The sequence below is a fragment of the Impatiens glandulifera genome, chromosome 1 (assembly GCF_907164915.1).
Source record: "Impatiens glandulifera chromosome 1, dImpGla2.1, whole genome shotgun sequence".
Lineage (NCBI taxonomy): Eukaryota > Viridiplantae > Streptophyta > Magnoliopsida > Ericales > Balsaminaceae > Impatiens > Impatiens glandulifera.
In genome coordinates, this window is record NC_061862.1 from 103750577 (window position 1) to 103763995 (window position 13419).

The window sequence follows — 13419 nt, forward strand, 5'->3', positions numbered from 1 at the left end:
CTTAATATGATAATCTTGTATATATATTTTACATCTTTAGAATGAGAATAACAATGTATTGTATTCTTTTAGTGATTTTTTTATTTTATTTTCAATTTAAGTTACCCGGTCCAAATTTTAGGACATTGATTGAAAGAATCAAATGAAATTATAAAAAGACAAAACTTTACGAGGACAACCTTAATTATTTGGAATCTAGCTATGAAATTTGTTGATATATGAGTGTGGAAATCAATAACCTTTATTTTTAGGGTGTGGATATAATAGTAAATAAGAGTTAGCTAGCTAATTGCAGATATTTGTAATATATTAATATTAAATATAGAAAATTTTATTATTAGTATTGGATTTTCCAGAAAAAAAATTATATAAGAGCTTGTTCTGTTTTGGGATTAATATTTGAATAATGTGTTTGAGAAAATAATTTATGATTGAATATTGAGTTGCTTAATATTAAAAATCTTTAAGAGCTTTATTTTTTTTCCATAAAAAAGGTTAAATTTCATGTATGTGACCTTTCATTTGTTATGTGGTTTGAGATGAATGAGACAGGCTCCACCAAGCCGCACAACAAGTTAATTTGTATGGTATGCAATAATTGATATCCTAATACATTGAGTTTCAAATAATATTTTAGTTAGATTTAATATTTTTTATTTACAAAACTAGCTGGACGTCTTACTTCATAGGGCTGCAAATGAGTCAAGCTGCTCGTGAGCTACTCGCGAGCCGCTCGGTCAAAGCTCGACTTGAACTTGACTTTAATCGAGTTCGAGCCGAGCTCGAGTCGGCTCATTTAATATTCGAGCCGAACTCGAGCTCATATAATGCTTGCTCGATGGCTTGTCGAGCTTTTTCGAGCCGGATAATATAATATATTTTTTATTTATTTTTAATATTAAAATTTAAAACAATATTTTTTCTCTTTCCTCCTCTCTTTTCAAAGTCCATATAATAGGCTCAATCCATATTATTATATTATATTATCTAAAGCAAAACCCTAATTTCAATCTTAATAACTCTTCATTTTTTTTTCTTCTCTCTTTCGTCTTCACAATTTTTCTTCTTCATCGTCGTCATTTCTTCTTCTTCAAGCATTTCATCTTCTTCTTATCTTCTTATTCTTTTTCACCATTTCATCTTCTTTTTCTTTTTTCGTCCTTACTATTTCTTTCACTCATTGATAATAAGTTGATTCCATTTTTCATATTATCTTTCATCTACAATATTTCTCTCATTCATTCACAATGCTATTTTTACTTTTACTATAGATAACTTTGATTTCCTCATGTATGATGAGAAACTAATGCTTATAGGATGAATGAATATAGAAAAAAACTAATATTATATATATATATATATATAAAAGCATGAAATTATATTAGAGATTGGATAAATATAGAAACATTATTATATATAATGATTTTCAATTTATATTATGGTTGGATTAATTATAGAAATAATGCGTAAATAAAGATATAATAATTGTTAATATATTATATACAGAGATAAAAAAAATGTTAATATATTATATATAATAAAAATTTAAAAAATGTTAGTATATATTTTATATATTATATGAAGGGATAAAAAAATTATAGTATATATATTATACATAATATGTTGAAAAAAAATGAATTTATAAGATTAATAGTATATTATAATATATATGTATATATAAAAAATTAGTAGATTCTAGCTATAAATAAGTTTATAAATATATTTTTGGCAGTATCTACTCTTTAATATATAAGTTAAATTTTATATATTTTTTAACATGTATTTTTATATTAATTATTTTTAAACTTAAACATTTCGTATTATTAATTGCAGATAAGTACGTGTTATGTTTAAAGAACAGACTTAAAAAAGATTAATATATTGATTGTTCAAACAATTTATATTATTTTGTACTTTAATTTTAAAATTTTATGTTTTAGAATTTTGATTAGTAAGGATGGTTTGATGTTTTTAAAGTTTAGACTTTGGAGTTTGGACTATCATTTTTGAATATTTATGATTGTTTAATATTTTATTTTGAAATATAATATTTTAAATGTTGAATATGTATGAAAGTTTGATATTTTCATTTTGAAAATAAATTTGGGTTTGGGTTTGGATTTGGGTTTGGGTTTGAGTTTGAGTTTGAGTTTGAGTTTGAGTTTGAGTTCGAGTTCGAGTTCGAGCTCGAGTTTGAAAATTTAATTTTAGTTCAAACTTTTCGAGTCGAGCCGAGCTTGTAGGTTAATAGTCGAGCTCGAGTTCGAGCTCAAATTTATAAACTCATTCGAGTTCGAGTCGAGCTAATAAATACTGAATCGAGTCGAGCTCGAGCTCAAGCTCAAGCTGGTTCAAGTTTGACTCGGCTCATTTGCAGCCCTACTTCAACATTGACAATGACGATTTTAATAAAAATCGAAATCAAGAAATTAGCACTACTTGGTGAAATAGACATGACTTTTTTCGCTTAATACACTAGTGAATTAAAAGAATTTATTTTGTATGAAGAACTTTCATGAACAATTTATAGTCATTAATCTTAGAGGAGGTTTGTCTAATTACAATTACTTTTTTTAATATAAACAAATCTGAGAAATCATTTTCATGAATTGGAGAATCAAAACGATGGACTAGCAACAACAACGTGGATAACTCAGAGAGGTTAAGATTTAAAGTTATTAAAAATTTAATTAATTAGAAAATATTTGTATTAAGCAGGTCATGGGGACTATAATAACAATAAAAGACATGTTAAGTGAAAAATATTTTTCTTTGATATTTTTTTTTCAAAGAAGTGATTCAATTTGAGAGAGAATTTCTACCAAACAAGTTTGGCTTATATATTGTTAAGTGAAAAATATTTTTATTTGATATTTTTGGCTAAATTCATTCTTTCATTCTGGGATGAAATTCCCAATATTTGTGCCTTATCTCTTTCTTCTTCTCTATACTAAATTGATGATAATAACTTAGGTTGTTTTGGTTCATATACAAATAAATTGTTTGAAAATATAACCCTTTTAATTTAGGAAGGACCATCTCAACTTTTTTTTAACACATTTTATCCTTGGCACTACTTTATTAGGAATAATTGAACTTGAAACATTTGGTTTATAGATAAAATTCTTTTCACTTAAACTATTTTAATAAAAAAATAAACTTGATACATGTTTCTTAAACAAGATTTTTTCACTTAAACTATCTTGGTTGGGTTGATTATGAAGCATATAAAAATTAAATCGAACAAAAATAAGTTGACAAAGGAGTTAATAAAGAAAGTTTGAGATCTTATGAATTACTGAAAACATCTTGACTAAGGTGATGGGGGATAATATGCTATCCTACTTCAAAAAAATAAACACATGTTCCCAAAAAAATATTAATTTAAAATTGTTCGAAGTTTTCATGGGTCATTGCACAACTTTTGTAATCCTAATTAAAAGGGTGAATGCAAATAAGATTAGAGACTATATAACTAAACAATTTTATCAAAACAACAATTTTGAAGTAACTATACCATTTCCAAAAGAGTAAACATTTCTATAAAGCATATCAACTATGTTGAATTCACTAAATCACATTTCCATAATACTCCTTTTTGTTCTATTTCATCATATCAACATTTCGTTCTATATATATGTACAACGAAACAACTACTTATTGCGAAAATGTATTCACTTACGAGAATAATCGTTTTCCTCTGCCTCCTCGGATAGCCCAATTTGGTTTATTTTGAGGAACCTGATTTGATTGAATCTGAGTACATACCAGCACTAATCTTCTTCACAGATCCACCCAATTTACTTGGAGATCTGTACTAGTAGTAGTACTGCTGGTGGAAACATTCTCCACAACTTGTCTCACCTTGTTAGATAGTGCATCAATTGCTTCTTCAAGGCTAGCCTTAGGTGTATTCTGAATCTCATCAAGTTCTTTCAACTGCATAAGAAGATTAAAACAAACAAAATGTAGCATTCATGCTTTCATCTCATTTTTATGTGTTCAAATGAGATCACTATTGGAAAGTGAAGAGAAATTGTTTACCTTATATTCCAGCATTATAGAGTAGTCACGGATTTGGGCAATATCTTTCTCTATTTTACTGATTAAATTTGAATTCTCAGATTGGTGTGAAATGGTACCAGTGTCAACAACTTCTTCACCTGATTCAGACAAAGTTACTCTTGGTGATGACAAACTACATAACTGACTCACAAGGAGCGGCAGCACAGAGCAGCAACAATTTAGAGCTTTATCAAAAAACAATGTAGCATCTTTTATCATCACTGCCACTTCAAGACACAAACCCATATTAAAGTATCTGGATTCTAGTATTAAGGTAAAAAATATCTATAATATCCAAGAATTTTACCACAAATCATACAAAAAAAACACTCAATATAATGGATACAGACTAGCTCTATCCATTAAGTTTGGTTCAACTAGACTCTCCAAAATCTGTGATGCCTTGAGATAATCCTCGAGGCTAGTTTTGAGATCCTCTGCAAGAGGAATGAAGATAAAATATATGAGTGGGGGATTGATTGATTTCATCTGAAATCAGAAAGATGCACAAAGAAGGCAGCAAACCTCTGTAACAATTAACTTCACCCAGTGCACACAGAATATACACATTACTCATGGACTGAGTTGGTCTTGTCTCAGAAATTACCCTTGCAAAATCGAGTATTTGCCACGCCAAATCCAGCTCATTTTCATCCTCATCCTCATCGTTATTAGATGTATCATCAGTATCAATTTCAATTTCATCATTTTCTTCCTCGTTTAAACCTGTCCTAACACATAGAGTTATAGTTAATCTAAATGCATATTCTCAAAAATCACCTTTATCTGTTACAAACTAGGGATTAGAACAAAACAAAATGACTTCAAAGAAGTTGACATGTTTCATTTCTTTTTCTCTGCAAGCATCTTCTATGCCCACCATAGATACTTATACAATGCCAATATCAAGGTTTGAAGTTAAAAGATAATCAATTAACTATTCATGCTTAAATCAATATATTTTATATGGAGCAAACCTAAATATTCTAAAAGAATCAAACAATGAACTTTGAAAGCTTACCATTACCTGTTTCACTATCATCAGCATCAGAACTCTCATCATTTTCCACATCACTAGAAACACAAGTGGATTCGGCCTGAGTAGTACCACCTTCATTCGATACTTGAGTTGTTCCATCATCTAGAACATGACGTAGCAATGCATATCCATAGAAATAATATGCATTAAATCTATCTTTATCAAGCTCTCCAAAATTAGCTACCCTGGTAAAGTGAAAAATCAAAGAAAAAGGAAATATAAGGAAGACATCGTTTCACAGCTTAGAATTCTTATAGTAATTGCGGCCTCTCTAGAAGAAGAATAAGCATTAACAATTGTCCAAAAAAAAAGGAAGTCCTATATAAGTAAAGAAATTATGAATATCATGTTTTCATACTTTCTCCTTCAATTTGGAGTAGGAGATGCTAATGGTTTTTGTTTCTTTTTGAAACCAGAGATCATTCATTAGAGAAAGTTAACACGACCCTAGTCATGACCTCCCACTTCAAGTTCTTATTGAGAATCGAACCTTATACACTAAGACACAAGATTCTATCCCTATTTGAAGCACCCTGCAAACAAACTACAGATAAATTGTTGCTTCCCATTTGCTTTATGCAAAACCATAGAAGGGTCCTTCATTTTCCTCCTAATCTTTCAATATATCCAAGTCATATATCACTAACCAGACCAAAATCAAAATGCCAGTGATCAAAATGAAGATAAGTGAAAACATTAACCGAATTTCTAGGGCGCGACTGAAACATTCGGCGGCTTCAAAAAAATCCTTTTCATCTAATGCAGTAGAACCCTTTGCCATCAAGACATCCGCATATTCAAGTGTATTTGGATGATCTTCTTCTATATCATCTTGTAGCTTCTTCTCATCGTCTCCATCATATATCAAGGTGGAAGGTTCGCCAGCTCCATGAACACTCATCGGCAGATCATGGGAAATCGTTACTTCTCCGGATGAAGCTTGGGGTTCTTCCGTCTTCGGCGCCACCATGGAGTTGTCCTGAACTTCGTTAGCCATTCCACAATTTGAAAATGGAAAAATCAAGAAATAGCCGCGAGATTTTCTCTCACCTGCTCTGGGAAAAGGGGGGGGGGCAATTGTGAAAGTAATTATTAATATTTTTTTAATTTTTGTCATATAATATTTTTTTATATAAAATTTGAAGTTATAAAATTAACTATAAATTATTATGAAGGTAGATGTAGGTTAATGTTAAAATATTTTATTAATAATATGACTGTAAAATTAAGGGAAATTTGACGAAATTACCCTAAAGATTTATGTTTTTACATCCGTGGTAACCCACTAATTTATATTGATTTGGTGGTCACTTTGTTTTTTTGGACGAAAATACCCTCTTTGCGTAACGCGAAGGAGTTTCGCGTTTCGCAAAGTGTATTAGGATTTGTATAAATACTTAAAATTTTAATTTCTTTTATTTTCTTTCTCTCTTCTCTCTCTACTCTTGTTCTCTCTTTGACGGCGGCGGAGGAACACAATACAGATGGATGATAAGAACTCTAACTCTAAATCGATTTATGTTAATCATATAGATTTATGTTCTTATTTTCATGATCTTCATTTCAAATCCTAACCCTAAATCGATTTATGTTCATGTTTCCATTTTCTTCATTTCAAAACTCTAAATCAATTTATGTTTTTATTTCCATTATCTTCATTTCAAAATCTTAAGGCTAACCCTAAATCGATTTAACATGTCTTATTATTCTTATTTGTTCATATTGGTTAATATTTTGTTCATCTTATTGTTCATATTGGTTTTACTATTCGTTGTTCATATTGTCGATGATGATATTTACAGATAATCTCGTCGATGATCATATGGGTTCTGTTTCAGGGAAGATTCAATTTTCGCGTTACGCGAAGGTCCATCCTAGTGGGAAGAGACAACTATATGATTTTATGGATGAAAAATGTGACTTAGATTCCTTCAACCAACATTTCCAAGGTTTTTGCTTCCCTCCTCTCCTCTATATTGTTTTTAATTAATTGACATCCAATTGTTGTTTATACTATATGTGAACAAACCGTGTAGGAAAAACGATGTTGAAATATGAGTTGCAGTCGTATCAAGAAATGGTTGTGAAACAAACGAGACAAATGGATGAAGATAATCAGCAACTCGTTTGGTTTAAGAACAAATTGGCAAAAGAACAGATGCGGTCTAGAGGCCTTGAGGAATCGCTAACAAAGTCATTATTTCCTTAACAAAGTCAAATACACAGGATACTTTGACAACAAACCAGACAACATTGGATCTAACATTCAGAGAACTTGCATGTCAGTAATGGGACGCCACATTTCATATGAATAGGCGATAGCATGGAAAGTCCTTGCTGCCAAAGAGAACAACGTGCATTGCCTTGCATTCTCCTTTGTTAACTAGTCATTTGTATGGGTGACGATCCTTACAATTCATTATTAGTAGTCCAAATGTGTCATGCCAAGAGAAGAGAGATCAAAGACGATGACGAAGAAGATAATGTTTGTGAAAGTCCTTGCCACGTGCTTTTTAATAGTTATTTATTTCATTTGATTGCTCTAAATATTTTGGCAGCAGATCTTTTGTTGGGACTTTATACTTTTGAGTAGTCTATTATTTAATTACTTATAAGTGTATATTAGTTTCATTTTCTGAAAGAGGTTTTATTTGATTAATTTTTTTGATTTTGAACCCAAATTGCTAATGTTTCTTTTTAAGGAATGCTTAACTTTTATATCATAATTTCAATTGGATAGGGCACCTTAAGTGGAGAATTAGGGTCACGATAGCTATTGCTGTGATCCCGATAGTTATTGCTCCCCCAGCAGACTAGGATATTGATGTTGTTGAGGCTGAAGAGTTTGTTGAGAGTACGTTTGCTGATATGGGATGACGATGAGGCTGACGACGAGGGTCACGAGGAGCCTCAAGAGGAGGATGACGAGAAGGAGCACGGTTCCACTCTCAACCCATAATCGACAGTTAACTTGTTTACAATTAGTTATTGTTTGAATTGATTCACATATCTAATTATGAATTTGATAATTTTGAAGAATCTTCTGCCCGCGAGAGATAGGGGAAGAACAAGAATATTGTGCTATCTAAGAGGTCAGCGGGGACAAGGATTCCTCTGACTTTTAGAGCGGTAGATGGGAGGCCCGATGGTGCTGACGAGGGAAGAACAAGGTGGTCTAGACATATGGGGTCGGTTGTGCGGGACTCCTCAGCCGTCTCACACCGTCTTCTGAAGTGGAAGACATTAAGTGCTGACCAATTGGATTACATTTGGACTGCTATGACGGTAATAATATTACTTAATTATACATTAATCATTCAATAATTTTTTATAACATTTGAATATTTTTATTTTCAGGATCCGTTCGAGTCTACTAACGGTCTTATTGTTTCTTATCGAAAGACCGGATTGGGACACGCCAAGCAGATATGGGATAAATGGCACTTGGATTTGAACAAGGAATATATCCGTGTCCATCAAGGAGATGAGGCGGTGGTACTGGCCAATACTCCACCAGACTACGATCGAGATGATTGGGAGTTTGTGTGTCGCAACCATTTCTTCACGGAAAAAATTAAGGTACGGTTTCATAATTCAAATAAAATATGATATTAATTATTCTAACTTCATTTTTTTATTTGAAATTCAGAAAAACAATAGTACAAATATTGATAACAGAAAGAAGCTAAAATTCCCACATCATACAGGAAGTAGACTGTTTGCTCAAGTTGAAGAAGAGTTGGTAAGTACATTATTTGTAATAACTTAATATAAAGATTTTTATTAATTATATAAATCATTTATTTCAACAGGCGCTTGAAATGGGACGTGCACCATCTGTCGTTGAAGTATTCAAGAGGACCCGTACCCCAAAACCGACAAAAGAAAACTCAACCCCCGTCCCAGACGAACGCGTGCAAGAGAAAATTGTAAGTGAATTGAATTTAAATAAATTACTTATAGCTAGTTTATTTATTATTATATAAATGACAAATTATTTCAAATGTGCAGGTTGAGATGGAGGAAGTAAGAAGTAACGAACCAGAAATATCCGACTTTGAGTTGACGGAGAGAGTGTTCGGACGCCAAAAGCATGGGAGAGTATTCGGTATGGGATCAGGCGTCCGACCCACACACTTTCGTGAGGATCTTCGAAGTGCCAACAATTCTCAACGAGCCACTAATCGATTGTTTGAGAAGAATCAAAGAATGATGACGGAACTGGAGGAATTGAAGAAAATGGATGAAGAAAAAACTCAAACGGTTAATCAAATACAAGCGGAAAATGTAGAATTGATTTCAAGAATGGATAGGGAAAGTGCAAAACAGAAGAAGGAAATGTTAGAATTGAATGCAAGATTAGAGAGTTTTGAAATGTTTATGCGGCAGTATCAACCACCTCCTCCCCCCACCAGCTAATTCTAAGACGTTTCGACTGTATGAATTGATTGAATATGTTTAATGTTAATGTAAAACATGTTGTTTGGATTATTGGTTTGGTTGAGAATTTTGGAATGATCATTTGTTTTATGAATGTCATTTGTTTTATGAATTGATTGGTTTGGCTGAACAGGTTTCGGTTGAGCACAAAACAATCGGGCTATTTTATACATTTTGTAGGGAAAAACCGAAAATTAAATGGAATTTTTCGGTTTTTCTTCGAAGGTCAAAACCGAGAGTTCTTCATATATATCTCGGTTATATGTGAAAAGGAAAAACCAAAAGTTAATTGGACAACTTTTAGTTTTTCCCTTTGAAGAAAAACCAAAAGTATTGCTATTAACTTTCGGTTTTTCCCATTGAAGAAAAACCGAAAGTTTTGATATTAACTCTCGGTTTTTCTTCAAAGGGAAAAACCGAAAGTTAATTGGAAAACTTTCGGTTTTTTTTCAATGGAAAAAACCGAAAGTTTTTTGGAAAACTTTCGGTTTTTTCCTTTGAAGAAATACCGAAAGTTTTCCAATTAACTTTCGTTTTTTCTCTCGGGTATCTAAACCGAAGACTCTACGATATCTCTCGGTAAACGCCCAATTGTTTTTAACGAAAGAGTCAATACCGAGGAATTGCGAGAGTTACCTTAACTCTCGGAATTGGGTCTATACCGAAAGCTTTAGGGTCAAAACCGAGAGTTTTTACTCTCGGTTTTGACCCCTTTTTTACTAGTGTAAGCCGACTCTTACCACTAGTCTACCTTGGTGGAGGTAAAAATGTGGGCACAAGGGGGTTAAGCACATATCCCACAAACACACTTAACCATTTAAATAGACGAATAACTTATCGCCTAACGGGCTCGAACTCATGACCTCTCAAGGAAGCTGGGGATATCCACCTCTTATTACCGCAAGACTAGAAGAGGGGGGAAATTGAACAATATATTAAGCACATAACCCACAAACACACTTAACTATTTAACTAGGTGCAAAAATTGTCGTCTGATGGACTCAAACCTAGAATCTCAAGGAGGTTGGAAATATCCACATCTTGTTGTCGTTAGGCTATAAGAGGGGATAGGATGCTGTTATAGAAGGTTCATACTAGTGAAAATGTAGCTGATATGTTGACGAAACCAGTTACTACCGACAAGTTCAGACATTGTTTGGGCTTGTTGAATGTCTCAACTGGCTAAGGAATGGTGGTAGGTCGGCCCACTTGGAGTGACTGAAACTCTATACTGTTATCTTCTAAGAAGGCTTGAATTTCTCAAAGATGGAGGTATGTGATTTATCTCCTATGAGATGGAATATTCTCCAAGGTGGAGATTGTTATGTAGGTTACTTATATATACACATGTTAATTAAGTTTAGAGTTTATGGGTTGCGCCTAAAGTAGTTTAGTCTTTATGACCTAATTACTACTCTATAAATACCATGTAATACATAATTTAATCCTAAAAGTGAAATAATATATTTGACGACACTCCCGAGGACGTAGACAATTTGGCCGAACCTCGTTATATCTTGTGTTCTTTTTATTTCTTTCTGTATTGTTATAGTTTATGTGGTTACTCGAATCAACAACACTTATATTTTTCAGATAAGATAATGTTTAAAGACTTCTATACAATAATGTTAAAAGTTTAATCTCACTTAAGTAGCACTAATTGAAAATTGACATAAACATATCACCATGCATTAAATTTTCATACCTCACATTAATGATATGAATTATCAATTAATTGAATTAATTTGTGTGATCGTTGTTGGGTCTTATTGTGATTAAATACAACAACAAGCTTTTTGGTTCTATATTAATATAATTAATTAATAAAATTATTTATATTGAAAGGTAACTAATTAATTATGGGTGGTTAATTTATAAATTTAATTATTTTAATTAATAAGTTATGTTTTGATCGGATTTATTTATTGAAAGAAGATAACATACAGGACATTTCATTTAAATTTTAAAGTTCTTAGTTAGAACTAGCAAATTAGTTCTCTTTTCGTTACAAAGATTAATCAAAGTTTTAAAACATCAATATTTTATATTATATTTTAAAAAAATATATTTTTAATTTAAAATTAATAAGTAAGGTCATATATTTAAAAAAAAAAATATTTATTAAATATTCAACTAAATTGATAAATATTAAATATTATATGATCAAAACAATAATAAATTAGATAAAAAAAAAGAATTACATGTAGACTCTTTATGGAGTAATAACGTTGGACCAGTTAAAAATATTATATTATCGAAATATTATGTAACCGATAAAGTAATAATTTATTATTTTACATGTATAATAATAAAATATAATTATATTGAATTTCAAAATTTAAATTCTTTATAGTGGAGTTCATTTATTGTATAAATTGTTATTAAAGTAAAAATGATTATTATTTCATGTATTACATGTTTATGTCTTACAAAACTACATTCTTTAGCCATATAAATATATTTAACAGATAATTTTAATTTAGTTGGTTAGAGTATTTTATTAATAATTTAAAAATCATTGTTTGAAGACTTTCATACACATAGATTCAGGTTATGTTTAATAAATAAATCTTTTTAACTTGTAGTACTAATCATTCAAAGGTCAATTGTTGAAAACTTTTATATTGATCTTGTATAAGAGCTTAGTTTTTTTTTTTGCTGCGCCCTAGTCTAACGGTCCATTTACTCTTTTACGTTTATCTTTTTTTCAATCACTTTTCTTTTTCGATGGCGAGTAACAAACAAGGATTTCACCGAGCCCTTGCCGTTTCCAACATCAAGAATCATTCTCTATGGTTCTTGAGTTGGAAAACGTTCAATACACGACATGGGCGGAGTTGTTCAAGATCCATGCTCGTTCTCATCGGGTCCTTCATCACATCATCCCGTCGGTCCTTGTTCTACTTTCGCCATCGATGGATGAAGAGAAAGATATGTGGATAACTCCCGATGCCACTGTCCTTCAGTGGATCTATGCCACAATCTCACAGGATCTTCTTCACACGATCTTGGAACTAGACTCTACAGCTGAGCAAGCCTGGACACGACTACGTGGGATTTTTCAAGATAACCGTCATTCGGCTATCATGGAAGATTTCCACAACTATCATGGAAGATTTTCATAGGGTCTCGGCTTATTGTCAACGTCTCAAAGTCCTGGTCGATCAGTTGAAGGGCATCGGTAGCCTGGTCTCGAACGACATCCTCGTATTGCAGTTGGTCGCAGGCCTTGCGGAGGCGTACAACGGGGTGGCAACGTTACTCTGGCAGAGTGATCCTTTGCCTCAGTTCTATCAAGCGTGATTTTGAAGAAATCTGGCTTGGCGAAGCGGGTGGCCTCTGGTTCAGCACCGATGTCGGGTGTAGCTCTTGTCTCCGACATGTTTGGGACGAATGGGTCACAACGTATGTCATCTTCTGGATCTCGGCAGAAATCAAAGAAGAAGGGTTCTCGTAATGGGGGTCGATTAGGGCAGTCCCATTACCAAGTCCAAACTCATCCTCCTTCTCCTTGGCCGCAACAATGGGCTAGTCATTTAGGACCACCATCATTGCCTTGGTAGTGGCCATGGGTTTCTCCTCCATGCCCATATCCAACTACTCAATGGAAGAGACCTCCTTCTAGCCCTCGTCCGTCGACACCACAACAACAGTCGGGTCTCTATGGCCCGTGTCCACAAGCATACATGGCTTAGTCTCCACCAACCCTGACAGATATTGAAGCGGCTATGTATACCCTTGGTATTACCTCCCCTGATCCGACATGGTATATGGACACTGGTGCGACGTCCCACATGACATCTCAACAAGGTACTCTCTCGTCTTATTTCAATTCAGGCATTAAACATGATATTCTTGTAGGTAATGGTAATACG

The 13419-nt window shown here is 32.6% G+C and overlaps 2 protein-coding genes across 2 annotated transcripts; one reads left to right on the plus strand and one right to left on the minus strand.

The window, feature by feature from the left end:
• Nucleotides 1-4395: 4395 nt before the first annotated feature.
• On the minus strand, nucleotides 4396-6124 carry LOC124939086 (protein NASP homolog 1-like). Its single transcript, XM_047479599.1, has 4 exons — nucleotides 5806-6124; nucleotides 5093-5289; nucleotides 4591-4791; nucleotides 4396-4502 (listed from the first exon to the last, which is right to left on the minus strand). The coding sequence occupies exons 1-4, from the start codon at nucleotides 6099-6101 to the stop codon at nucleotides 4396-4398; spliced, it is 801 nt and encodes a 266-aa protein (XP_047335555.1). The 5' UTR covers nucleotides 6102-6124.
• A 6212-nt stretch (nucleotides 6125-12336) lies between these two features.
• LOC124939096 lies at nucleotides 12337-12669 on the plus strand. The gene has a single exon (XM_047479608.1). The coding sequence runs from the start codon at nucleotides 12337-12339 to the stop codon at nucleotides 12667-12669; it is 333 nt and encodes a 110-aa protein (XP_047335564.1).
• Nucleotides 12670-13419: the final 750 nt, after the last annotated feature.

Bases quoted from the DNA above. Each gene is read 5' to 3' on its own strand.
- LOC124939086 (XM_047479599.1), bottom strand. From the start codon at position 6,101: ATGGCTAACGAAGTTCAGGACAACTCCATGGTGGCGCCGAAGACGGAA. The intron at 5,290-5,805 runs GTTAATGTTTTC...TCACTTTACCAG, and splicing joins AGTCGCGCCCTAGAAATTCG to GGTAGCTAATTTTGGAGAGC. The intron at 4,792-5,092 runs GTAATGGTAAGC...GTGTTAGGACAG, and splicing joins TGCTGATGATAGTGAAACAG to GTTTAAACGAGGAAGAAAAT.
- LOC124939096 (XM_047479608.1), top strand. From the start codon at position 12,337: ATGGTTCTTGAGTTGGAAAACGTTCAATACACGACATGGGCGGAGTTG.